The sequence below is a fragment of the Telopea speciosissima genome, chromosome 7 (assembly GCF_018873765.1).
Source record: "Telopea speciosissima isolate NSW1024214 ecotype Mountain lineage chromosome 7, Tspe_v1, whole genome shotgun sequence".
Taxonomy (NCBI): domain Eukaryota; kingdom Viridiplantae; phylum Streptophyta; class Magnoliopsida; order Proteales; family Proteaceae; genus Telopea; species Telopea speciosissima.
Genome location: NC_057922.1, coordinates 23,954,489 through 23,982,050, shown reverse-complemented (window position 1 = coordinate 23,982,050; position 27,562 = coordinate 23,954,489). Strand labels below are relative to the sequence as shown.

The 27,562-nt window shown below is 37.4% G+C and overlaps 2 protein-coding genes across 2 annotated transcripts in view; one reads left to right on the top strand and one right to left on the bottom strand.

Annotated features, from left to right (window-relative positions):
- Positions 1 to 11,392, top strand: part of LOC122667221 (translation initiation factor eIF-2B subunit epsilon) — an 87,392-nt gene extending 76,000 nt beyond the window's left edge. The window contains exons 14-15 of the mRNA XM_043863467.1: positions 1,118 to 1,243; positions 11,327 to 11,392. Coding sequence (XP_043719402.1) covers positions 1,118 to 1,243; positions 11,327 to 11,383 — 183 coding nt within the window. The 3' untranslated portion in view covers positions 11,384 to 11,392. The remainder of the gene's footprint in view (positions 1 to 1,117; positions 1,244 to 11,326) is intronic.
- On the bottom strand, positions 162 to 26,883 carry LOC122667222 (uncharacterized metal-dependent hydrolase YabD). Its single transcript, XM_043863468.1, has 9 exons — positions 26,660 to 26,883; positions 26,450 to 26,523; positions 26,230 to 26,311; positions 22,588 to 22,638; positions 20,515 to 20,615; positions 16,676 to 16,829; positions 16,337 to 16,567; positions 14,976 to 15,148; positions 162 to 169 (listed from the first exon to the last, which is right to left on the bottom strand). The coding sequence occupies exons 1-8, from the start codon at positions 26,780 to 26,782 to the stop codon at positions 15,029 to 15,031; spliced, it is 936 nt and encodes a 311-aa protein (XP_043719403.1). The 5' UTR covers positions 26,783 to 26,883; the 3' UTR covers positions 162 to 169; positions 14,976 to 15,028.
- Between the last annotated feature and the right edge of the window lie 679 nt (positions 26,884 to 27,562).

Sequence of the window (27,562 nt, the reverse complement as noted above, 5' to 3'; positions counted from 1 at the left end):
AATATTGCATTTTTTTCAATTTGAACTTGTGTTTCGTTTCGACTCAACCAAAATACTCAAAATATTTGAGATTTCGACCAAGACGATTCTGATCTATGATTACAATATCTTAACTAAAATATATTACTAAAAATGTGACAAAATAAGATCCTAAAATATAGAAATCTGATCCACATGATATGGTGGCTGCTAACAACTGGGCCCCACAAGATCTCCCACACAAACTGCCTTGGTTTAACATTTTCTCTCCTGAAATTCAGGAATTTATTGGTCAATAGTCTTCTAACAAATCCCCAGGACTTGGCTGCTTAGTTGGACTAAAAAATTAAACCATATGATCTGAGTTTGGATCTTGTTTGGCCCAAGAACTGGTCCAAAAACAACTCAGGCCCATTGTATTCCTTTAGCTACATTAGTTTCCTTCTTTTGGTCAGTAAAATGACAGAAAATCAGACTTACCTCTTGTAGCAACATCTCCAAGTTTATTGAATCAATAAGTCCAAATAATCATAGATTTTGGGAAATATTTGATCCTTCCCAGTTCTAAGTTCTAATTTCTAGGGTTCGACTGTTTCCGTCCGATTCCAGAATTCCTACCCATGGATTGGAATTGGTGGAGGCAGATCCTAGTCCAACTCCGTATAGTTGAACCTTGCGGGAATGACTAATTGAAGATCAATTTTCAAATGTATTTAATTTTTTTTTAAGAATCACTTAAACCTTAGTTCTATTGCCTTATCAAATATGCGTACTAGTCAAGGCCAATCCCTTCAAGAACTTTGAATTTTTATCACTGCTGCGGATTGGTTAAAAGATCTTTCATATTCAAAAAGTTTTGATGCATACAATTGATCTAACATCAGACCTACATCAAATATGACTGTTAAAAATAGCCATTATTAGGTTATTGATCGAAGAAGTATGTTGTATTTAATTCAAATATAATGAAGTAAAAACTACATAATTGTTCTTCTATATTTTATTGAGATGTATGTAGGCAATGAATTCTCCAATTAATGATGAAGTTTGTTTTGCTTGCCTCCTCTTATTTGATTATGTTGATGTTCCTTACTTTATTTTTTGTTATCCTCTTTCTTAAAAATAAAAAAAAATATAGATATTGCATCTCCTCTATGAGAAAGACATTTTACAAGAAGAAGCTATTCTTTCGTGGGCATCTGAGAAAGAAGGGGCCGACGAGTCTGATAAAATTTTTGTTAAGCAGTCAGAAGCATTCATTCAGGTAAAATGGGTGATAGTTTGTTGTAACATTTTATTACATGTCGAGTTTTCTTTTTCCTCTTTTTGTACCATTTTGCAGCTTAAAGCAATGGGATTCCCCCCCCCCCCCCCCCTTTTCTGATCCAGGTACAGATTTATGTGTTGGACTAATTGAACACTGGGTTGTTGCATTTTTGTTGCCGTATGTTTCTAAGGTTCCGAAGATATAAAAAATGTTGGTTAAGTATAAGATACCTAATAGCGCCTATCTAGTTTGTAGAACTCTTGATAATATTTGCTTGCATAGTTGTCAAGGCATCGCCAAAGTAAATGTTTTTATATTTATTTCATTTTCTTGAGATATCATTCATAAATAAGAAAATACCCCATATTTAAATCCAATAAAAATATTTAAAAAAACAAATTCCAAAAGGATAAAAAATTAACCACCCAGTTCAAGAACAAAAACTGGATTTTTGGCGGTTGGTGAAATTTTCAACTTTCTAATGCTGGGGTTTTTCTCAAATCTAAAAATGCCATAAATCTTAATATGTTAAAACATTGCTAAAAACCGAAAGTGCGGTAAAATATTCATTTGTTTTGATATCTAAAACAATATTTTCATTCAAAGCGATTTTGACAGCATTCACGCACTCCAAATAAGGTTTGACTGGAACATAACTCCTTCAATATAAATCAGATTTAAGCAATCCTAGATTTGTTGGAAAGCTGGTTTTGTGCTCTACCTAATACAAAAAGTCTCATAAAAATAAAATCATATGATCAATTAAATTTCTTAGAGAACAAGAACATTTCTCTAAATCAAGAGCAGGTTATTGATATCATTCTTTCTGAGAACAATATAAACCAAATGTGAGACTAGGTATACCTGAAAATTTCCAATTCCAAAAACATATTAACCAAATGTATGTTTTGAATATTTCACACATATAACTGATATATTAAAAAAATACTACTGGAACGCGATTTAGGCCGCCTAAGCGCTTAGGGAGGACCTCGAACACCTTGGATTGCCTAGCGCCGTGACAACTATGTTTGCTTGTAAGGAATGAATAGGAAAATGAGTACTATGATAGTCTTGGGGTATGGAACTTCAAATGATTTTTTTTTTTTTTATTAGGTGAAACAAATCGGACAACCGAGCCTGTATAAACTTCATGTAGATCGAAGGGAACTAAATTTTAGTATTGTCGTTCATGATATTACAAAATGATCTGGTGTAGAACTTCAAATAATTTTTTTTTAATTAGGTGAAACAAGTCAGACAACCGAGCCTGCATAAACTTCATGTAGATCAAAGGGAACTACATTTTAGTATTGTCGTTCATGATATTACAAATAATCTGGTGTAGAACTTCAAATAAATTTTGTTTTTATTAGGTGAAACAAGTCAGACAACCGAGCCTGCATAAACTTCATGTAAATCAAAGGGAACTACATTTTAGTATTGTTGTTCATGATATAACAAAATAATCTGGTGGTTGTGTAATGCAGTTACAATGCTACATTAGGGCTTGTTTTGACAGTATTTGGTTATGGGTTTTTGTTTAAGTGTTTTTATTTGTAATTGGCTCAATTATCAAGCCCAAATGTAGATCCACAGTGGATACACAGGATTAGTAGTTAATTATTTGGGTTAATAGACTAGAATAATTAATAGTAAGATATAGTACTATTTTCAGTATTCACTCTATTTAGTATATTAGAGTGATTTTGAATCCTTTTATGAGTCAATTTAGGAATTTTAGAAGGTCTTTATTTATGTACTACACCTCCTTTGATTGGATATGATTTGAGTAAAGGATATGAGTTTTTTTATTTAATAGATTTGAAGCTGTTGAGCTTGGCATACGGGATTGGTATCCCAAACCTGATTTTTTCTATTCTCTGTTGTTTTCTTTATTCTCTCTTTCTTCCGTATTGCATGCTGCTGAAATCAACAAACAAGCAAGCCCTTTCAGCATTGATTTATATAGAAAATATTTCGGATTTGGACTTGTGGACCAAGCTGAATTGATATTTGATTCTCAATCTGGAATCTATGTTGGTTGGCTGCATTAAGTTGGTATCAGATCCTAACCTAACCATGGATGCCTCTATGTTCATGACTAGAGTTCGCTTGTCCAATGGAAAAACATCTTCTCTGTTTATCGGTGATGGACGAAGTGAGAATTTCGTTTTGCAGTCTATGGTAGAGATGTTGTCTAAGAAGCATGATATCATCCTTGAATCTAATGGTGATCTTTTCATTGAATTATTAATTTCTTCATACTTTAATGGTGCTGTCATGTATTTCCTTCTTCCAAACATATCATCGTAGTTGGTCAATCATGGATGGAAGAACAGAAGACTGTCTTCAAAATGAACTCTCGTCCATTAAAGTCCTCTCATCTTCAACAAACTATTATCTTGAAAAGATTGCAACATGATATCTCTTAAAAGTCGGTTGAAGCGACACCAATAGTCTAGCCACAAGAAAAATCGAAAGAGTCAACACGAGAGGATAACTTGTTGTCCATACTATAATTGAAGTAGATCAACAACGACAAAAGGAGATAAGAAGATTGTTGTTCCTGACATGGATACAAACCTAACTATTCCATCCCCTTGCAAAGAATATGAGGTTGTGAGTAAAGTAATAGAAGACTCTACTGCAACGAAGGATGTGTTACCTATTGAGTTTGTTATTCTCCACTTATTTCATGACGAGTACACACTATGAATGCTGTTAGAAGTCATGTAATAGGGTAATCCTTCTCCTTACCAGAACCACTTTCAACAATCAAATCTGTATTCCCCCTTGGTGGTTGGTCATCAACCTCAACCACATCTACAGTCCTGTGTTTCCCAATGTCAAGCATAAAAGGAGAGGTAGGTAGAGGAGAAAGAAAGAATTCATTAGTAGCCTGTTCACTCCCACAATTCTCCCCCTGAAGAGGATGCTGAGAAGGGACAAAGAAAGGGACTGACTCAAGAAAGGTAACATCCTTGGAAATGATACATCGGCGGGAAGAAGGATGATAACACTTGTACCCCTTGGTAGTAGAAGAGTACCCAAGGAAAAGACACTTAAGAGCTTTGGGGTCAAGTTTAGTACGGGCAGATTTGTTAACATGCACATAACAAACACAGCCAAAGACTCTAGGAGGAAGAGAAAAAGCAGAGGCCTTGGGAGATAAGATGTCCATGGGAGATTTGAAATTAAGCTTGGTAGGCATACGATTGATTAGAAAGGAGGCAGTGAGAAGAGCTACGGATCAGAAGGTCTTGGGGACATGCATGCCAAACAATAGACTACGGGTGACCTCCAGTAGATGGCGATTTTTCCTCTCATTAACCCCATTTTGTTGGGGCGTGTCAACACACGCTAGCTAATGGATAATGCCATGAGTAGTAAAGAAGGTTTGAAGGCCACCAAACATGTATTCTCCCCCTCTATCAGATTGCACAATTTTGATGCGGGTCTCAAATTGAGTAAGGATCATTTGGTAAAAATTCTGAAAGGCATCACAAACATCACTCTTATGCTTCAAAAGTACAGTCCATGTGGTGCGGGAAAAATCATCAACAAATGACACAGTAACGAAAGCCAAATAAAGAAGTAGTAGGGGAAGGACCCCAATCATCAGTATGCACAATATGAAAAGGAGCAACAGTTCTATTACCATGATAAGGATATGAAGACCGACAATGTTTGGCAAACATACATGGTTCACATTGAAAAACATGAGAAGAGGCAATAGAAGAAAATAAGTGAGGCAATTGTTTCCTCATTACAACAAAAGATGGATGGCCAAGACGACGATGCCATTACATAACAGAATCCACAGAACTACTATCATTACGTCCACACACATAGGAATGAGCTGTGGACAAAAAACGGATCAAAAAAGTAGAGGTCTTGCTCCTCACGTCCACTACCAATAATCCTCTTCGTCACCAAATCCTGAAAAAGATAGTGAGAAGGAAAAAATGTGACACAACAGTTGAGAGATTTAGTCAGATGACTCACAGATAAAAGATTCAGTGTAAGGTTAGGGACATGAAGAACAGAAGAGAGGAAAATGGATGATGTTACTGGGATATTACCCTTACCAGATATGGAGGAAAGGGAGCCATGAGCTACCCTAACCTTGTCCTTACCAGAGCAAATGGTATAGGAATCATAATAATGAGACGTACCAGTCATGTGGTCTGTGGCACCCGAGTCACCGACCCAAGATCGGGCGGCGATAGAAGCCGAGGCGGAGACTCGCAAAGCTGAGGATGATGAGGATCCAGCCATACTAGATGTAGAAGATGTGCTCAACTGTGACACAACCCTGCGAACCACTGCATCCATGAAGGTGGAGTCATCCTGTGGGGCATCCGCATCAGTCGTCGCCGCGAAATGAGCTCGAGCTCCCCCTCTACGGCCACCATGACCACGCATACCAAGAGGACGACCATGGAGAGACCAACACCTATCCTTAGTGTGTCCAGTGCGTCCACAATGATCACATTTAAATCTGTCTCGCCCAACTCCACTGGCACCAACTGTCTCCACAGTACTGGCTTCCTCACGGTTAGGCCCTGGGCCTCTACCACCTCCACGGGTGTCTCGAACAGAACTAGAATTGAGGGTTGACCTCTCAGATGATGCTGGTGGTGGTGCCATAGTAAGCCGCCTGGTCTCGTCACTCTGTAAGTAACTACAGATTTCACTGAGAGGGAAGGGGAGACCGGCCTAACAGCTGGAGTCTAACTGGCTCATAGTTAGGGTTCAGACCACCAAGTAAAGAGAAGACACGCTCCTTTTCAAGAGTCAGATACACTTTTGCTTCATCCTCTGGGTTGGTCAAATGAAGGTCCCTGTAGTAATCATACTCCTCCACAAGATTAAGGAACGCACTATAGTACTCAGAAATAGTGCTGTCACCTTGTTTCAATGAGTGAATTTTTTTATGGAGCTGATAGACCTTGGCAGTATCACCTACTTTGTCAAAGGCCACAGAGACACTATCCCAAATAGCTTTGGCTGTTTCCTTCCTTATAAATCTTCTCCCAATCTCGGGCTTCATGGAGAAGATCAACCATGTCATAACTGTAGAATTTTCAGTCTCCCATTTATCAAAAGTAGGTGAACCAGCTGTGGGAGCCTTGATAGCACCTGTGATATATCCAAGTTTTCCCTTACTCCTAAGAGAAAGTCTCACAGAATGTGACCAATCTAGGTAATTAGTACCATCAAGCTTCACAAAAGAAATCTGTTGGTGAGTACTCTCATAAGCCAACCGAGGGACAACAATGAGGGGGTGTGAATCAGCAGTACCAAGCACAGATGTATCCAAATCAAGCATGATGGAAGGGATTTGACAATAAACAAGAACACCAAAGACAAGTGGGGAGTACACACTCAACCCAAACAAGAAAAAAGTCCAATAAGCAGCCTAGGATAGCACACTGCCGAAACAGTCCTAGCGGCAAATCTCTAAGAGGACTTAAATCAAGCACTTCTAGTGCATTCCAACATCAGTCCAGCAATCAGTCCCTTATAGTACCACTAAGCTTGCAAGGAGTAGTATCAACTCCAAACAAGAGGAAAGGTCTCACAAAGGCTGTGCATACGCATCCCTTAACCAAGAGAGCATCAAACTATAGCTCAAAGCAAGAAAAAAGGGTAAACACTCTCGGGTTTACCTGGGCAGAACAGAGGATCCCACACAAGAAGCAAATCTGCTCATATGGCTTCTTCAATCAGCAAGGAAGATCATAGCCATCCTCATAGGTGTCCTAGGGCGATGCAAATGAGCCTGACCAAGACACAAAAGCAATCCGAGAATAGCAGCAGCTGCAACCTAAACCTAAACCTGGCGGAACTTGTAGCAGCAGCTGTGTGAGATCTAAACCTTCAAGAGAGCTTCAAAAACAGCTCAGGTATATTCTTCGATCATCAAAAGAAGCTAGAATGAGCCTATTCCATACTCTTTAAGCAAAGCTGTACACAAGAATCTCCTCTTTGGAATCCTTAGACACAAAAGATTTCAAAGAGAAGAGAAAGAATGAAAACAGGGACTGAACACGACTCTCAAACCTTGAGCCTGCTCTGATACCAAGTTAGATTTTAGGTTTAGGAGGTAAGAAGAGAGAAGGAAGAAGTTGGAGGAGGAAGAAGATAGCAAGAGAAGAGAGAGAAGAGAATATTTGGGTTGTAATCGATTGTGTTGGAGAGGCTTCTCCATACACCTATATTAATTCAATCATAACAAATAGAAAATTACATCCACCTCCCTAGGGAGGTATAAGGGAAATAAAGAAGAAAAACATAATTACATAATAAGGCAACTAGTAATGGGACTAGTTCCTAAAATACCCCTATGACATGACTTCTAACAAATGCTTCATCTTCTGAACCTGGTTCTTTATAGCGGTGTGGAGCATGAGACATTCTTCCAAGCTTTCCTGTTTGTACCATACTTTAAAACGTGAGGATGAATTTTCTTGAACCAAGGGAATAATGCAGTTCCGGTGCAATGGGATTAGTACTCAAGTATCTGGGTTAGATAAGGATACTTAATAGTTAAATATAGTTTATTTTTCGGTCTGTTTACTTTATTTAGTGTGTTAAAGTGATTTAAGAGTCCTTTATGGGTCAATTTAGGAGTTTTAGAAGGCCTTTATATATGTAATACACCCCCATCAATTGGAGGTGATTTGAGTAAAGAATGAGTTTTGGAGCTGTTTGAGCTTGGCATATTTCGTAGATATATACAAAGAATTAGGGTTTCTGAAGTCAGAAAAGCTTTAAGGAGGATGAAAGTAGGCAAGACACAAGGCCCAGATGAGATCCCAATAGAAGTGTGGAAGAGCTTAGGAATCTGTGATTTATCTTGGCTATCCAAGTTGTTTAATAAGATTATGAGCACAAGGAAAATGCCAGATGAATGGAGGAGAAGCATCGTGGTTTCGATTTACAAGAATAAATGTGAGATTCGGAGCTACATTAACTATAGAAGCATAAAACTTATGGGAAAGGGTTATTGAAACCCACCTGAGATAAGAAACTACTATTACAGAGAACCAATTTGGTTTTATGCCAGAAGATCCACAACAGAAGCTATTTACCGAATTAGGAGACTTATGGAAAGATTTAGAGATTGCAAGAAGGATCTCCATATGGTCTTTATTGACCTAGAATAAGCTTATGACACAGTCCCTAGAGAGTTAATCTGGTAAGTACTAGAGAAGAGAAGTATTTGAAGTAAATATGTGGACATAATTAAAGAAATGTATAATGGTGCAGGTAAGAATTGGGGTGGGGGTGGGGGTGGGGGGTGGGGGGGGGGAGGGGGTAAGGTAGTGAATTCCCAATTACAATTGGGTTACATCAAAGATCAGCTTTAAGCCCTTATTTGTTTGCACTTATCATGGATGACTTAACTAGAGACATTCTAGATGAGGTTCTTTGGTGTATGTTTTTAAGCCCGTATTTGTTTGCACTTATCATGGATGACTTAACTAGAGACATTCTAGATGAGGTTCTTTGGTGTATGTTTTTTGTTGATGATATTGCTTTGGTCGATGAGACAAAAGCAGGGATTAACGCCAAGTTGGAATTAAGGAGATCAACCTTGGAATCAAAAAGTTTTAAAATAAGTAGGACGAAGACAGAGTATATGGTGTGTAACTTGGGTTACACTAGGGCGGACAATGAGATGGTGAAAATTGATGAGAGGGAAATTCGGCGAAGTGGTTATTTTAGGTATCTGTCACTTTTATCTTTTACTTTTCTTTTATTTCCCATTTTTCAATTGTTCAATTGTCATTGTCCATTTTCACTTCTCTTCTCATTTCCCAACCCTCTTTTTTCATCTCTTCATTCCCCCTTTTTTTTTTGTCTAGACCTCAGTTTTACCCATTAAGTTGGGATAAGGCTGAGGTTGTTGGGCTCAATCATAAATAAAGATGATATAGAGAATGATGTTTCACAAAGTATTAAAATTGAATGGATGAAGTGGAGAGGTGTGTCCGGAGTATTGTGTGATCAGCGTATTCCTTTAAAACTTAATGGGACAGTTATATGACCGGCTATAATGTATGATGCGGAATGTTGGACAGTTAAGAAGCATCATTTAGATAAACTCAATGTAGTGGAGATGAGGATGTTGAGATTGATGAGTGGCAAAATTAAGAAGGATAAAGTAAGGAATGATCGCATTAGAGCTGATTTGGGAGTAGCTCCGATACATGATAAGCTACGAGGAAGTCGTTTGAGGTGGCATGGCTATGTTCAATGGAGGCCTGTGGATGCTCCAGTATGGAAGAGTGGTTTGATTCAGATTGAAGGAACTAAAAGAGCCAGGGCCAGACCTAAAATGTCATTAGGAGAAGTGGTGAGGAAAGACATGCATAGCATAGGCCTTGTAACAAGTATGACGTTGAGTAGAGCTGATTGGAGGGCAAGGATCCATGTAGCCGACCCCATTTAGTTGGGATAAGGCTGAGTTGTTTTTGTTTTCTTATTGCAGGAATATATTTCAAATATGGGCCTGTTGAGCAGCCAAACTGATCTTTGATTCATTGGCTGATGTCTAGGAGTTTTAGTATGTCGTTCATGCCTTCATGCCTTCATGGTATTACAAAATAATCTGGTGGTAGTGTTTGTTAAACTTGGAGAGAATCTGATCGTTCATTTTCTTTTGCTGTTCAGACTTCATAGTATCATAACCGTTTGGAGGTTTAGTGTTGACATCTTATTTGTTATTGTTTAGGTTTTAAGTTGATATTCTGACCTAATGGTCTAAGACAGCACCTGGTCTATTATTCACTGACTATCAAGATATATCATACTTGTCTAAATGGTTTGGTATTTTGAGGGTTGTTTCTCCTACGGATAATGATTCAAACTCCAATGGCCCTTTCGGTTGTGATTTACTAGGGTTTAATTCTGGATATCATAGTATGACAAAATTTTGAAAATCTTAGTAATTTGCCTTCTATTTTTCTGTATCTGCTTTCATCACTTCTGAAGAGGGTTATGAGTCAGTTATTGAACCATGTGACTTCTGTTAATTTGGATATTGCCTAAAAATTCTAAATTTTTATGTACTTTAGAAGGCGTTATTGGTTAAGTCTAAATTCTCATTCTGAAACTTCAATTTTTGTGAAGATCCTTGGTTCTCTGGAATTCTAGGCTCTATTTGGAGTCGGGGGCGGTTCAAGGAATTAGTATCTCAATCATCTTAGTTTAATAGCTTCAGACCTTGTTTGCTGCCTGTCCAACCAAATTGCCCTTTTATATGTTACCTGGTAATTAGAGCCATCATATAATTCAGAAGTTTCTAATAATCTCACGCCAAAAGTGAGTGAACATTATTCACAGAGGTTAGTGGGTACTGACGAATCAAGTATGGCTTGGACCTTTCCTGGATTAGCCTCCACATCTCATCAAGATATTGAAAATCCCAAAATAGTATTCATACAAGTGCACTTCTTCAAGTTGATTTTGAACTTTCCTTGGCATCACCAGTTCTCTGGTTCAGTGGTTCTTTTCTAGCAGCAGGCCAGCAGCTGCAGGAATAGAATCTCCAATAATGGTCCTTGTTCATGGTTTTACTCATCTTGATTAGAACCATGTAGCATGTCTTTTTTTCTGGATCATCCTCTTCCTTCCCCAGATCACCTCCATGATCCTTGCAATAGAAAAGATACTGTCTGTTTTTTGTTATAGCATGGAACCTCTCACATCCAAGTCAATCCACATCCTTGGTTCCAGTCATGAAGGACTCGCCACAAATGTTTAGCCTTTTAGCTCCTGTGGACTGCCAAAAACTAGTAATAGATTTTCTGGTCCCCTTTTCCTTGTTTCTTGATGAAATCAACTATTTAGTTTTGTGAGGTTGTATGTCTCAACTATTTGGATTATGGTATTCATATCAAATAAGAGATGTTCGTTCCCTCTTTCTACCTTTGCATATACATGACAAATAGCTTCATCAAGTTCTTATTGCGTCATTACTTTGTTCATTGTGTAGAAGTTGTGGCATGTTCCTTTTACTTTCCCTTGATAGTTTTTACTTGATTCGTGGGCTGAACTTTGTTGCAGTGGCTGAAAGAGGCACCTGAAGAAGACGAAGACGAAGACGAGGACGAGGACAACTGAAAGATCAAAGCATGATGGATCATTCACCATTTTCTTTAACCGATGGACTTGCCTAAAAGTCATTAGACAAAGGTGCTTATTTTCCCAGCAGCAAAAGCTTCTGCAAAATCTCTCATGTCAATACCTAATCTGACTTGCCCCCTTTATCAGCTTTGACTTACATATTTACAGCGAACAACCAGAGTAACCCAACTTTGTCATCATGGGACCTATGATCTAGAACACGAAGATTGCTGACTTGAAATAGATGCTTCAGCTGTTCAGAGCATAATGTAAAAGTGTCCCAAAATTGCTTTGGAGGATAAGCTTTTCATTCTGATATAGATATAGATTTGGTGCTTCGACATTTGTTGGTTAGCATTAAAGTTTGCAAGGGTGGGCGTTCACATTGACTACAGGCTATTGTCCATTCTAGAGGTGACCCTCTGAGTTTCTGTGTTTTTCTCATGGGTACCCCCTCCATGGCTCTTCAATCAAATGGATTCATCTTTGAGTGAAGGGATAATCAATTTTGACCAACTGATATATTAAGAAACTATACTTTCATTTTCAATTTCATTGGGGTTTGTGCTTTTCTCCGTTCTTCCACCTTCCCTCCAATTCACTTTTCCTTCCAAGAAGATAACGGTAAATATGGAAGAGGAATCATATCTTTGCCATTGCATATGATATCCTAGGTGTGTGTTGTTATTGGCTAAAAAGGGAAACGGTAATATTTTAAGAAAGAAACAACTTAAAAGCATTTATCGGAACAGTCACTAGAATGGTTTTACGTATGAATCACATGGAAGCACTGAAAAGCTTGTTGCTGGAGCGGAAGAAGACATTTTTTTAAATAAAAATAAAAATAAATTAAAATGAGAAAGAATGCTAACTGTGCCTGGGCGTGTACCTGCACCCAACACAGCCTAGTGCAAAAAGACTCGCGTTTTTCCCCTGGAAAGGCGGAAAGGACCAAGGGCAGCTCCAGTCTTTTTGCGTTGGACTGTCTCGGTGCAGGTATTTTCTTAAACTCAATTAAGAAAAGAAATAAAAAATAATATCCATAGGGTATTTTAACGCTACCAGCTTCAACTTCTCTACCCGGAGGCAGTGAACTTTGCTTACAACTTGTCTTGATTGCTGCTTAATTACAAATTAATTAAAATGTTTAATAAAACAATGGCTGCTTCCACTCATCAGTCTTTGGGAGCATTTCAGTCAAAAATTATGACTTCAGTTTATGCTTTTATGGATTTGCTACTCAATAGCATTGTTCCTTGAAGAACTCCCCTTGCTTGTGCCTCAATTTCACATTTCCTGTCATATCGTAGTCTATATCAATAAATATAAATTGAATTTTATAAATAACTACAAATGCTACCCGCCTCCTCCGAGACATTGTTGAAACTAGCATTGGAAACAATGATGGGATGATTTATGGTAGGTAAATGGGTAGAATCAAATAGAGAGACGGAACTAGTAACCGGTGGAGAACAAGAGAGAGATGGGGGTAAGGGTTTTTCATTGCAAGAAATATGGCAAAAAGAACTTTTTTCCCAAGTAATACTTTACAGTGCATGGTTTCTAGTATCCCTTAGCAATGAACCCTCGACACTGGAGCCCCCATCCTATTCTGAGAAGCTGAGAAGGTGTCCTCTTAGTTAGCATAAAAATGTGTTCCTGTTTTTTACCGTTTTAAATATGTTTTGCCGTATGTTTTGAAGTAATAAACAGCAAACATTCCTGTTTGATAAACATTTAAAACATGTTTCCATTTTTTGGCATTGTTTAAGACCGTGGACTTGTTGAATAATGACAATATATTTCTCTCCCAAACTACAATTGACCTGATTCTTTCACCGACGTAAGGATGACTCAAAGGACCACATTTCTCATGATATCACATTCAACTCGAGGTCAAAATATGGACCCTAAAATTAATCTATAAACGTATGCAGCTACGGAAAAGGGTTTCTAAAGCGATGACTCTCAACTCCAACTGAACATGCATCACTCTATGAGTGTATTGGCTGTGTTGACAACAATGAGCAACACAATAACCAAGCCACATTGCTCAACAAGACTTTCAACATTATGGTGTATGAATTGGGAATCGATATTGCATGATATGTTTTGAATGATATTAGATGACATGTCTTGAAACTTATAATGGATTGTGAAATATATATGGATTGATTTTGGATGTTCCAGTTGTTTTGAATAATAGAAGCAACTATATCAAATAAAAATTCCTCAAATTATATGAGAATAGCATTGTTGTTTTTTTTTTTCCATTTTTTTAAATTATACATGTTTAAAACCCGTACTGTATGTTTTCCATTTTCTACCATTTTGTTGTTTTTTTTACTATTTTGTTTGACTTTCTGTTTGTAATTTTTTACCGCTTGCAACCCATTGTCTGTTTCCCTTTTTTGTTATTCCCATTTTTTCTAACTATGGGTATCCTCATTGGAATCCAAATTCCTCTCGAGGACCTCCCATGGTGGTTCGCAAATGGAAATGCCAATAGGTACAGAAGGAAGGGCCTGTTTCTCCCCAGGAGTGAAGTGCCCGCTTGATAACCTTACGGGTGTTTATGTTCTGGTTATGTGCTGAGAAACAGCAAAATAGTTTTTTCATTTTCTATGCTGAGAAACCATTTTTGACCCGCTTGGTAAACCTGTTCTTGGAAACAAGTAAAACCCTTTTTTTTTTTTTAATTAACAAAAAGATATGTTTAGCACACTTTTCCAATTTTACAAAAGAGCATACTGAACAAATATAGGAGTTTTTATCGGGCAGATTTTTCCAATTTTCAACTAGGAAACGACAAACTGTCAAAAGTCTTCCAGGGAACATAAATTTTGATTTATGTTTCCAAAAACAGTCACAAAAAACACTTCGTTATCAAACGATTTTTAAATGTTTTTTCGTTTCTCAAAACTGAAAAACACCAGAAACTGTTTCTCGTAAGGTTATCAAACGGGTTCAAAGATTCCTTTTCCTCTATCCTTTATCCTTTAGAGCCATTTCAGTCAATCCACTTGCTTTTTAATGCAAGGGTGTGACAATGGAATCCCCAAATGAAAAGTGGAGAGGACTAGAATATAATGGACATCGTAGAGAAAATTTATATTTAAATTCATTGATGCAAAAACTTATATTTAAATTCATTATTTATTAGAGTTCTTTTTCCTTAACAAACACCTTTGCCGCATTACAAAAGTATGGGCTGAAATTTTGTTGACAGATAAACCCCAAACATGCCAAGTTTCAATCAAAACATTCTTTGCCAAGTAGCAACCGAAAAAGTTAAAAAATTAAAAAAACATGATTGAGGTGCATGTACCATATGTATGGGTAAATTTGTCTTTACTTGCATGGGTAAATGATTGAATTTAAGTTTGAAGTTCTATGCATGACCAATCCAAAACATTACCTACATCTCCCTCAGCCAGTATGTGCACAGTATAGAATCTTTCTCTGATGATGCTGATTAGTTGAGAACAGGTACAAAGAATACATTCAAGGAGATTAAGCCTACATTCTTAGCATGCTGCACACATACCTTACAATGAAATGAAAAGCACGAACATCATATAAAAGTCCCGCGGGTACAGATTTTCCTATTTTTCCCTCACAGTACACACAAGATAAAACAAACTAACCTTTTCCAAGCAATTTTGAACCATCATAAGAAAACAACCCTACTGCATTCCTGTAGCTTATTTTGGCAAGTTCTTCTTCTTCTATCTCAAGCAAGGATGCCACGTAACTTAGTACCTGAAAAAGTAGTTGCTGTGTTATTATTTCTAAGAACAATCTGCTAGATGATACGGCATCAGCAAAAAAAAATAGTAATAGCCAGTTGCTTCTGCTCCATTTTTTGTGTGGATCCTCCAAATTTTCATAAAACTTTCTTAATAAGAGATTATTTCTGTACATATTGGATGGAATATGCAAGTTATGTATTACAATTATCACTGCCATCAGGTGTTATCAACATGTTGCATATAGCAACACAGAAAACTTCACCTTCCTATCTATTGTGAATGTAAGAAGAACCAAAATATTGGTTTTGTGCTCATAATTCTTTGGATACAATGAGCACAGAGATGTGGACATCACAATTACTTCGACTTGGACAAGAAAATACAAGCTGGAGATGAGGCTATCGTTCCCTTTAAAGAACTGGGCAGTAGTTTAAATATCCAAGATTTAACAGTCTTAACATCTGGTAATTGGCTAAAGGCTTTGGACTTTGTCGAACCACCCTGACATATCAGATAACAAGAAGAGTTGAAGATGGTGGAATCCAACATAATGAAGTGGGAGAAGGTCAGGTCCAACAACTGATGACTGGTCAACACCTCGATAGAGCGGGAGAATTTTGGATTGTTTACACTTTTTCCTTGGGATGAATATTCATAAGCAATACTTTAAATGGTTTGGGAAATATTGCAGAGAAATAGAACTATTGGTTCTACAATTGGTGCAACAATGTACAACACCATTATGGCAGAGACTATTCTCTTGAAACCAAGGATTTGGGGAAAGGAACATGCCCCAGAAGAAAAGCCCTTAATCCCAAGTTGTTTAGTTTTTCAGTATTATGTATGGGGGAGTTTGCAGTTGATGTAGGTCTGTTGCTTGTGAGGCTGGTTCTCTTCGTCTGGTGTTGGGTATGGTAGACTTGTCAGGCTCTTCGGTTGCCAAGACTGTTTTGCTCAAGTTGTCAGGTGCTGTTGTTTGTGGACAGGTACGAGGTGTCTCCTTTTTGGGGTGTCAAGACTAGGCTGTATGGTTTTTAGCTTTGTAGGACAGATGGCTGTGTCCTTATTTTGACCTTGCAAGGAACTGTGTGTATAATCTCTTCTCCTTGCTTCTTCAATAAACTTATCAACTTTTGAATGAAGTGAAGCTCGTGGAAAAAAAAATTGCACCAATTGAAGAGAAAAACAGAATACGCACGCTGTGAATGTTAGCTGGGTGATTAAGTGTTTCCTTTGGCAGTGCTGATGCATCCCTTGAAGCATGAGGCAAATCATGAGAGGGGTCACCAACACCTGAAGCTAAATTTCCACCACCCAACAACTCAAGCGGACCAGAGCCATCCCTGTGAACCCAAAAGAGAGAATCCAAATTTGATTTTGGCAGTGCATCAGGAGCATCTGACTCTAATAAAATCCTTTCAGTAGGTACCTGCAAAATCAAAAAACTCATAAGAATGTCTTCCTATTAAAGTAGGAAAAAACATGGACAAGTGACATAATGCATTATTCACACTGATAATGGGATAGATTAACTAACCGACTTTAGCATTCTCTTTGCCTTCTGTGGTTTCATTGACATAAGATACCCGGAAAAGGAAAAATAAGCACCAAGCTTTGCCAATTCAGGAACCATCTCAGCTGACCCAAGATAGGAGTGGAGAATCACACCAGCAGGGAAGGGTCCTGCAGATCTTGTCACAAAAAGAGAGGATGTCAGCCAAGTGTTCTGAGACACTTCAATCTGGGAGAATTTAATTCAGACAATGTTTAAGGGCATTGAACAGGCCTCAGTAGCAAGGTTTGAAATACTGCCACTGGTAATGGGCTGCATATCAGAAAGGTGATTTTAAGAGACGTCTCGGAGACGCATGGGAGGGACACTAAGAGACATTAGATATGCGTAATATGCATACATGCAAAACTAGTGGTTTTAAGCATTATACACTATAAATAAGTAATAAATATTTTTATTTAATCACTAGAACATGTTGCTAAGAGCCGCAGGTTTGATGCTTGATCTCCCTTTTGATACGCTTTCAAGGAGTTTTTTACAAGTTTAATCACTCCTAAGTTGCATTTCATTCTAGATTGGTTCCATTATTGGTTTTTGGCTTAAAGAAAGGAGGGCTTGGCAATGATACTAGGATATGTATTGATACTAAAGACCTTTATTGGTCAATTTCTTGTGTTTCACAACATTCTTATTTACAGCAAGAATGCTGAGGAGCACATAGACCATCTTAGACAGGTTACAAGAATACTCAGAGCTAAGAAGCTTTACGTCAACCTAAAGAAATGCAAATTTATGCAGTGTAAGGCAATATTTCTTGGGTTTGTAGTGCCATCCAAAGTAGTGGAAGAAGGTCAAGAGCATACTTGATTGGCCTCCACCTACTACCACATCTAAGGTTCGGAGTTTCCATAGCCTAGCTTCTTTGTATTGGCAGTACATACAACGACGACTCAGCTTTATCCCAACTAAATGAGGTCGGCTACATGGATCCATGCCCTCCAATCAGCTCCATTCAAGGTCATACTTGATACAAGGTCTAAGTTATGCATGTCTTTCTCCACCACTTCTCCTAGGATCATTTTAGGTCCCCCTGGATCTTTTAGTTCCTTCAATCTGAATCAAATCATTCCTCCGTACTGGAGCATCCAAAGGCCTCCGCAGAACATGGCCACGCCACCTCAAACGACTTTCTCGTAACTTATCATGCATCAAAGCTACTCCCAAATCGGCTCTAATATGACCATTCATTACTTTATCCTTCGTAGTTTTGCCACACATCCATCTCAACATCCTCATCTCTGCTAAACTGAGTTTATCTACATGATGTTTCTCAACTGCCCAACATTTTGCACCATACATCACAGCCGGTCGTATGATTGTCCCTATAAAATTTTCCTTAGTTTTAAAGGAATACATTGATCATACAACACTCCGAGTATAATATTTTTTTCTTTTTAATTATTATTAAAGTGTTTTCAGTTGGGCTAGATTAGGTCTCTATGAGTCCAGACTTGTTTCAAATTGTTTTCTTTGTTAATTTATAGTATCTTAGTCAGTTAAGGACACCTCCAAGGTAAGCTATTGGTTGGAGGATTTTTAACCTTAGTTTGAGTTTGGTTTTTAGTCTTTTACAAGGTTTACGGGGTTTCAGCCCTGAACACGAAGTTGATGAACATAAGTTGGCTTTTGCCTTTGGTTCTGTGGTGATTCAGTAAGCTCCCTATTGTAGTGATTCAATAGGCTTCCTGGTGATGATTTCAGAAACCCTTGGTGGTTATTCCAAGGTTAGGGTACTGGTGATGATGCCAGCCTTGCAGACCAGCTGATGATTCCTGATCATATCCTTTTCTATCTTTTCTCTTTCTTCTTATTGTTTCTTCTCAGTTTTCAGGTCAGATCATATTCTCTCTATCATGCACACACTTTCCTAATCTATTAATTAATCATTGACCTGTTGGCTGTATTTCTTGTTCTATAACTTCAGATTTTAACGCAGTACGCAGTACATCATTATTGAACTCTGTTTTCAGAATCAGTCATCAAAACCCAATATTTTCACCGTTTTCTAAGAAACCTTCTTCGATTAGGAATTCTGAATTTCTCCTCAGTCTTCAATCTGATTTTCGAATTCTGTTTCAGATCTCAATTTTAAATCTTAATTAATTTCTGCTTTCAAAATCAGACCATTCTACTGATTTCATGGAATCCGAAATCCTAATTCCAATTTGATTTCTTAATTCTCTCTGTTTGAATTGAAGTCTGGAATCTAATTTCAGATTGGTATTCTATTGTTACTAATGAGTCTTGTTGCAATTCTGATCATCTGTGGCTACAGAACTAATTCTTCTAGCATATGCTATCGATTTACTGTTTTAAGATTCTGTTACTAGAATCCCACTCTTAGCAGGATTAGATCATAATTTTAGATCTAACCATCAGATCCAAATCAAATTTTGATCAATTGTTCTGCCCTATTAATGACCTTCGACCTATTTATTAGCCAAATCAGACTCTTTGATCTTTGGATATTTGAATTCTCTCAAATCTGATTTGTCCTTTTTACTGCAATCCTGTCTCAAGCTGATCTCCCACTGGATCTCACTGCCCACTCGTTCGTGGTCAGCATTGCATCATTGACCTTGAACAGGAATTTCAATGAGAACCAAAATGACCTGCAAGATAGGATCAAATCATTAAAATAGGAAAAGGTCAGCAGATCAAACATAAAAATTCATGTTTAAGAGTGCAAGTTGTATCCGTAGGGTACAAGTGTGTGTCTACCACGATAGGGGGAGTGTCCCTATCGTGGATAAGTATTAGTGGCTAGATTTGTTTTATTGTTTCCTAGTTAGACTTATCTACCTTCTCTTATCTTAGCTAGGATTTTATCCTTTGTAGTATTGTATCCTATCTAGGATACTTTCCTAAGCTGTAGCTACTGTTTTTGGTTATAAATACAATTCGTGGGGAGACTGCTGAGACTACCGATTGCTAGTCTTCTCAGCAGTCATCTCTTCTTCCTCAATAGCTCTTCTCTCCTTCTCTCTCCCTCTTGTATGGATACTGGTAGTTAATTTCTGATATTATTAAGCTCAAATAAGAAATATTGAGAGAGAGAGAGATTCTCTGTAAAATACTTACTTGGAAGGCTGGAACAGAGGAGCTGAACCAGGAGTTAGAACGCTGTCTTCTTCTTAGCTGATTGTGCTTGAAGCCTATAACAGATGTTCAGATCTCAGAGATAGAGCAGGTCCTCACAGAAGTAGCAATTTTCTTGTTCATCGGAACTCAAGAGAATGAGACAAAATGTCTTAACAAGAATGATGCCCTGATCTCTCATTTGTCATGAATGGGGTAAACCTGAGAATTTATTTTTAACAAAATATTCCAAATTTAAGGTGAGAATCGGTTTTGTCGAAATCACCAAATCAGACTGAAATGGCCAAAACTAGTGGAAACCGCTGAAAACAACAAATAAACAGAATGAAATACTTCACCGAATCAGGTGTTTCATTTTGGCCACCAGGACGAACGGAATTTACAAATAAGCTTAAAAGTCACATGGCCTCAAATTAGCAAAAGACCATATTAACCCTCCTACCAAACAACAAAGAAACGAGAAACATACTAAAATAAAAGCTCAAGGTTGGAAATAGAAGCCCACAATTGGACCACACATTTTTGGCTATGAGTTGGCCCACAGCTCTAATTCTTTGGAGTGATCAGAAGCTTCGTAGGATGCTTAAGGAGACTCAAAATAAGTTCATCAACATACGCTGCATTACTTTTAATAATCTTCACATTAGCATAAAATTTTAACACGACAGGAGTTATAATAAAACAGATAAAGTGAAAAGTCATACTGCAGTATTTCAAGGAGGTCACCAAAGGCACGAACACAATGTACAGAAACAGGTCTCTGCAGCCCTTTGGCAAGCTCCAGTTGTTGGCGGAAAACTTGAACCTGAACACACAAAGACTCTAAACATAAGAAGTTCTAATTACTAAAATTTTATATATATTTTAGGTGGAGGGGGTTCAGGGACTAGTATTCCTACAAGGCATAGCAGGCGGTATGTCATATCCAAGGTTTTAAGTATCTTAACGACTTAACGTATCCCCCGATACGTATCTTATTTTTAAGGTACCAATACGATATGACACCGATACAATAGCTAAAAAAGTATCAACTATATAGGGTCGATACGTGATACTTATCCATACACTTGATACATCTCTTATACACTATATTACTCGATCAATGACTCAAAACACTTACCAAGAGCTCTTGTAAAGTAATCAATTTTGTTTTGGAAAAATCAACTTGATTCCTTGTTTCTACTGGAAAAAGCACTCTAGTAGTGTTGATTTTATCATCATTTGGTAATTAAACAACCTGCAATTAAGGATCAAAACCAGATTTGCACAAGAACAATTTTCTATCAAAACTTTGAATTTTTTGCTCAAATATTGATTTTTAGTGTTTTTTACAATGGAACACTAGGTTACTAAAAAACAACCTGAATGATTGCATCAAACTAGGTGTTCTTTTTTGCAATGAGGTGTATCTAAACCCTAAATCTTCCCCAAACTGAAAATGACATTTTTTTTGCATTAAGAAACTTCATCCTTTATCAATCAATTGAATGCACTTGTCTCATCATACTTTTTTCTCCTCTTTATACATGATATATTTTACATATTTATAGTGTTTTAAGCTTCAAAACTGTATTTCGCATGTATCCTAAACTGTATTTCGCATGTATCTTTAGTGTATCTTGCATCTCTCCGATATGATATGATACGATACATCTCTTAAAATTACATTTCTGATACCGATACTCTAAAGTTTGATCGCTCCTAATAAAGTGCATCACCAACCAAGGTTTTAAATCTCGGCCGAAACTAAGATTTCTTGGTTTCACAAGAAACTGAGATATCTTGGTTTCGCAAGAAATTGAGATATCTTGGTTTCGCAAGAAATTGAGATATCTTGGTTTCGCAAGAAACCAAGATGAAACCTTAATGTGATTCCATTTTGTACCTGGTTTCGACATATTTCGGTCATATTTCAATAATGCAAGTTTCGACCTGAACCACCTATACAATTTCACCTATCCCCATCGAAACTTGACGAAACCCAAGAGTTTCGACCTGAACCTGATTGAACCACCTTATTTATGCAAAAAATCATTTAAGTAATACTTAAGATATTATTCATAAATAAATAAGCAAACACGGAAACACTCCCCCCCCCCCATTTGAATCTAATAAAAATAGTTAGAAATTCAAATTCCAAGAGGATAAAAAGTCAACCCCCCCAATTCAAGAACAAAAACTGGATTTTCGGCGGTAGGTGAAATTTTCAACTTTCAAATGCTAAGGTTTTTCTCAAATCTAAAAATTCCATAAATCTTAATATGATAAAACATAACTAGAAATCAAAAGAGCGGCAAAACTGAAAATCCAGTTTTTGTTCTTGAACTATGGGTTGACTTTTTATCCTCTTGGAATTTGAAATTCTAATTATTTTTATTGGATTCAAATGGGGGATATTTGTTTTTTATAATTTCATTTATTTAAATGATATTTGGCATAAATAAGGGATGATTCTGGTTCGATACCATTTCCAAGAATAGTATACACTATCAAACTTGGGTCAAAACCTAAAGTACGATTTTGAGTGTTTTTCTTGCGAAACTAATGCATGGATTGGGTTCAAAATGTCAAAAATAGACAGCACAGTAAAAATCAGGGCAAAAAAACAATTTTTGGGCCTCGAAACCAATGTTTCAGGTTGGCCTAGAGAAAGTACCATATCTCGGTTTCGTGGTTTCAGCCTCAAAACCAAGATTTAGAACCTTGCTAACTGCAATAATAAATCACACACGGCAAATGAATAAGAGATTATGAAGAATTGGATTAGTAGAAAAGACCTGCTCAATAAAATTTATTTCCTTTCCACGCGAACCTTTGTCCAAACCAATCTGAAATTTCCCAGATGCAAGTAGATGTAAGCCCATACGTCATGGACAGAATAAATATGGTAACACTGGAAAACTTTAAGCTGCAGACTGTCTTTTCAGAATAATCCAGTATGAAGATGGTAAAAACTAATTTTTTGGCAATAAGAGGAGTATATTTTAATTAAATAGAAATTATGAAACTGCCCGGAGAACAAGGTAAACGCAAGTTGAAGACATAGTATACATTAGGTTTTTGATATTCATTTCCAGGACGGGCATCCAAACAGGTTTTGATGACATGCAACTTATAAATTTAACAATAAAACCAAGCAGCAGTAGAAGCAGTCAAAAGCTTCAAAATGACAAAGCTCTCATGGAACCAAGTGCACAAACATCCAATTAACAAAACCAGACATAAGTTAGAAAACAGGTAATACATATGGGTTTTTCATGAAATTATGCAGAAACATTGAGGTTTTGAATCCCCTAATCCCCATTGACGGACTTCTAAACATTGTTCAAAAACTTGTCTCGTTTCGGTGTCTCAACCTGGTCGAGAGGTCGAGACAACCGAAACCTCGAAATTTCGCCGAAACAATGTATTTTTTTCTCTGAGTATTCCATTGAGATTGAGATTTGGAATGAATAAATTTTTTTTACGGTTGCTTGTAGCTCTCATTTGAGTCCATCTTTGCTGGTTTGGCTGATACACCTTTCTCTGGTAATTCTTCAAATCTTACTCCATCTCAGGTCAGATCTTCCCCTTTATTCTCTTCTTCCTATTTAATTTTCTCCTCTTACTGGCAGTAACGAGTTTTCGTGACAATTTTCAGCAAGCTTGAAACCTTCGCATCTGATTAGTTACTTATCGGTTGGCTCCCAAGTTTCATAACTGAGTTTTATTAGTTTAGTTCTCTTGAATTCTGTCTTTTCTTGTCAGTTAAAACATCAGTCTATATGCGGATATGCCAATTATGTAACCTGTTGTGTTGTCTGGTTTTCCTGCAACTATCCATTAAACCATCTCAGACTCCATTAAAATAATATTTTTTTGTTTGAAAATAGTCACTATGATGCGACCATGGGTTCCAAAACTCTAATTATAAGTCTCTATTGGCCCACCAGAATGAAAGAAACTCAAAATAATGGGTCAATGGCAATTTTTTATGTAGATCGAAGCATGAAGAAGAGAGAGGGACCAAAATAAAAATTCAGGAAAAAAATTACTGTTCATGTGGTACTGTTCACATGAACAGTGTCGCGACCATACTGTCTTGTATGAAAATGCTTCTAGAAGATTTTGTTTCCTTTTTTGTTATTCAGTTCTTATTAGTCTTAGCTAAATTTGTGTGTTTCTATTTTAGTTGCTTAGCTGAGTTAGAGTTTCTATTTTATTTACCTTCTAATTTTGTTTCTTAGCAAAGTTCAATTACTTGTAACTCGAGTCTCAGCTCTTCTAGAAAACTTTCTATGTTCATTGTTTCTATTTTGGGCTCAATCCTTGAGTCTATATAATATAATAGCCCTTTAAGGCCTCCAAACGATTTAATGAATGAAGTCATGTTGCTGTTTTGCAATGCATTGTCCTGAGAGAGTCTGAGAAGGGTGAGATAACCAGGCTGAGATAGCCATCTATCCCCAACCCCCATTCTTCTACTTGATCTCCTTCCTCCTTGCTTTCTATTTTGTTTCCTTCACCTTCAACTAAGTAATTGAGCTCCATTACTGAATCTACTAGTCTCTTTTGGAGTCCACCAAATATCTGCACGCCTGCTGGAGTTTGGTTACTGATTTGTAGCACTATTTACACCTTGCGGCTGGGTTAGTTTCTAATTCCTGCTGCTGGTTCAAGTCTGGATTCCTCTGCAACTGAGTGACTTTTATTGCTGCAAGTTCTGGAATCACATCATATACCAAAGAGGCCCATTCGACCTGAGTTTGGGTCAGATCTGACTTCAGATCAACAACCTACTGAAACCCCTTTGATCTGTGCTATCTGCTGGTCTGTTCTGAAGGTTACTGCTGCTGCAACGTGAAGGAGTCATATCACTACAACTGCTGATTGGAATCAGCCCAGATTTGGAGGGTTATCCTTACACCTTAAGAGTTACCTTCGATCACAATTTGGTCTGGTCTATACACAATAAGTTTCATGACTTGAACTGTAAACCAGCGATAACTGGCTATGTTTCAGACGATGGAGCTCTCTCTCTCTCTCTCTTTCAAACCAACACAGATCAAACTGAAATTTCAGTGTGAGATTCCCATCTCACAACCCTCAAAACCCCACGCAACCATCGATCGAACCAGAGGCCCAAAGATCAATAGAATTTCCCTAACTAAACCCAAGCGATAGAAAAGAGAACAGAATAGATTTCAGTTAGAAACTCTCGCTACCAATTGATAAACAGGCTGTGGATTTGCAGTTTGGGTCGCCTAGGGATATCAGTGGTCAGACTTCACAAGTTTGAAAGCGAATGGAGAGAGAGAGAGATTGAACAAATCACCCACTGCACTGATAGCTCAATAGCAGTAGAAAAAAATTAAAAGAACCAAATATTTATCCAGCAGGAAGAAGACTAAAATAGGAGAGTGAGACTGTACCTGAGATTGAAGGAGATAGAAGAAAGAGTAGGGAAGAAGAAGATAGAACTGATGGTCGACCCACCTGATAGTCTGATACTGACACACGACCCCACAACCATGAAGGTAACTCAAATCCTAATTTTGCATTCAATTTTAATCTGAATATTATGATGGTTTATATGAATATTTAAAGACTTGTACCAAAAAGTAAACCTATTCAAACTCAACGACTGAAGTAAAGTTTGGATCAAACAGCAATTCTAAGTGTTGGATATCTAGGTAATGGTGTGGATGGCCACATGTCAAATTTCAAACCCAAATTCAATCATACACCCCAAATTTAGGTATATCCTCTCATGTATGTCCATGTACCCTCTTGGAAGTACTGGATTTTTCAAATTTCAATAGTAACACATGGACATGTTAAAATGACCTCAAATTTTAGATATGGTTAGGTGATGGTGTGGACAGTATGCCTGCAAAGTGGAACTGTAAACTTGGCAGTTACTGAGGGTATAGTGAGTCTGAGCTTCAAAAAAAAATTCCACTATTAGCTATATTTTTATTATTTCATAAGCTATATGATAGGGGATTCAGAGGCTACGGAAGGCAAAAGAAGAAAGACGATCAAGAACAAATTTTCCCTGAGGAAATTATGTCGTCCCATCCCACTCATCCTCCTTGGTGTCAGAGTAAATCAGATTCTTTCAGTTTCATCTTCTTTATTGCATTATCCTCAAGTTTCACTAAATTCCGACCTTACTTATTTCTCCAATGAAACCTAACTTTCCTCTTTCTAATTCCTTTGACATGATCCATTGAACAAGGATTAGAATTTTTCAAAACCATCTAATACAGTCTCATCAATATCAGAAACTCATAATGTGCCCTATGATTAAAGGGCATGAGCAAAATTATAATAAAAACGATCGAATACAGTACATGACAAAAGCTGGAATGCAGAACAAGCATTTGCAATAGTGGAATATATGCAAAATTGAATGGAAAAGCTAACAATTAACTGACCTCACCAACTGCGGCCCAGGGTGTAATCTCAAAGAAATTCCGCAATGAATTCAACCAATTAGGGCTCCTATCCGCAACATACCTTAGCATACGGACATAATAACATTCACATAAGCTACCTTTTTGTTCATTTTCCTTTGATAAGGTGTCATGATCAGATAAGCAAGGTTCTTTACCAATAATAAACAAATAAATGTTAACAGTGATATAACGCACCCACCAAGGATGGAGACCGAAGCACGGAACTATGCAGTGATACTGCTCGTCCATCTGCTTGACCACAGACCAGTCTTTCTACCAATAAAAATAATAGAAACGAAAGGAGGGAGAAAAAGGATTAGTTGGAGCAGAAATCCTACCTCTTCAAGAAGAAAAGCCTCCTTTTTTTCGCATGAAATGACCACAAAGAAACGTTTTTTTTTTTGGTTACCTCAGAGACTCCATTGACAGCGAAGTGAAGTACGCCAGAGTCGAAAGCAGTTCGAATGATTTGGGGAGCCAGGTGATATATTCTTGGATCCTGAAGATGACAGTGAGAATCGAAAAGTTTCATCCCTCTGCCACGATAAAATTCTCCGAACTCTTTTCCAATTTTGATATGTTTGCAGATGATGTTGGATGTGAAATTGAGCTGTGGAATCCCAATGGAGCGCATGGAGCGATGGAAATGAAAAGCGTGTCTTCTACTCCCTAGAAAATATAAAGTGGAGTGGGGGTGTCAACTGGTCGGGTTCGATCGGCGTGATCGAGTCGCCCCAATTCAAGGCTACGCATCGCCAATGCTTCTGTGTCCGTATCTTGCTGGTGAAGAACAAAACATGTCTGTATTACAAGTATGCATGGCAGCGGAACTTGTAGGCAGATGTCCAACAAAAGAACCAAATAAGTACAGTTTACTTCGGTACCACATAATAAATTAATCCAATCGATTGAACTTCTTTTTAGGGTTTAAGCACAAGGTTGTTTATTATATTACATTCTGAGTATCTAGTTTGGAATACCCAGACTGCTGCCTCTAACTAGTTTTTATAGGAAATTAGGTTTTAAGTCAGATGGGTTAATTACTAGATTGCCTCTCACAGCCTGAGTATTAATACAAGTAAAATTATATTAGAACATATGAAGGGATATTACATAAATACCCTTACAATCTCCTCTTATGTTCTACATATATCCACCTCACATATATAGAAACCATTGTTCAATCAGTAATTGAATCAATATACATTGAATAAGTTGAATATTAATAATCCAAAAAATAAGTAAGTAATAAGTAAACTTCAAGAAATAAAACTAGGGTTTTAGGTCAAAACAAACTCAACAATAAATCCAA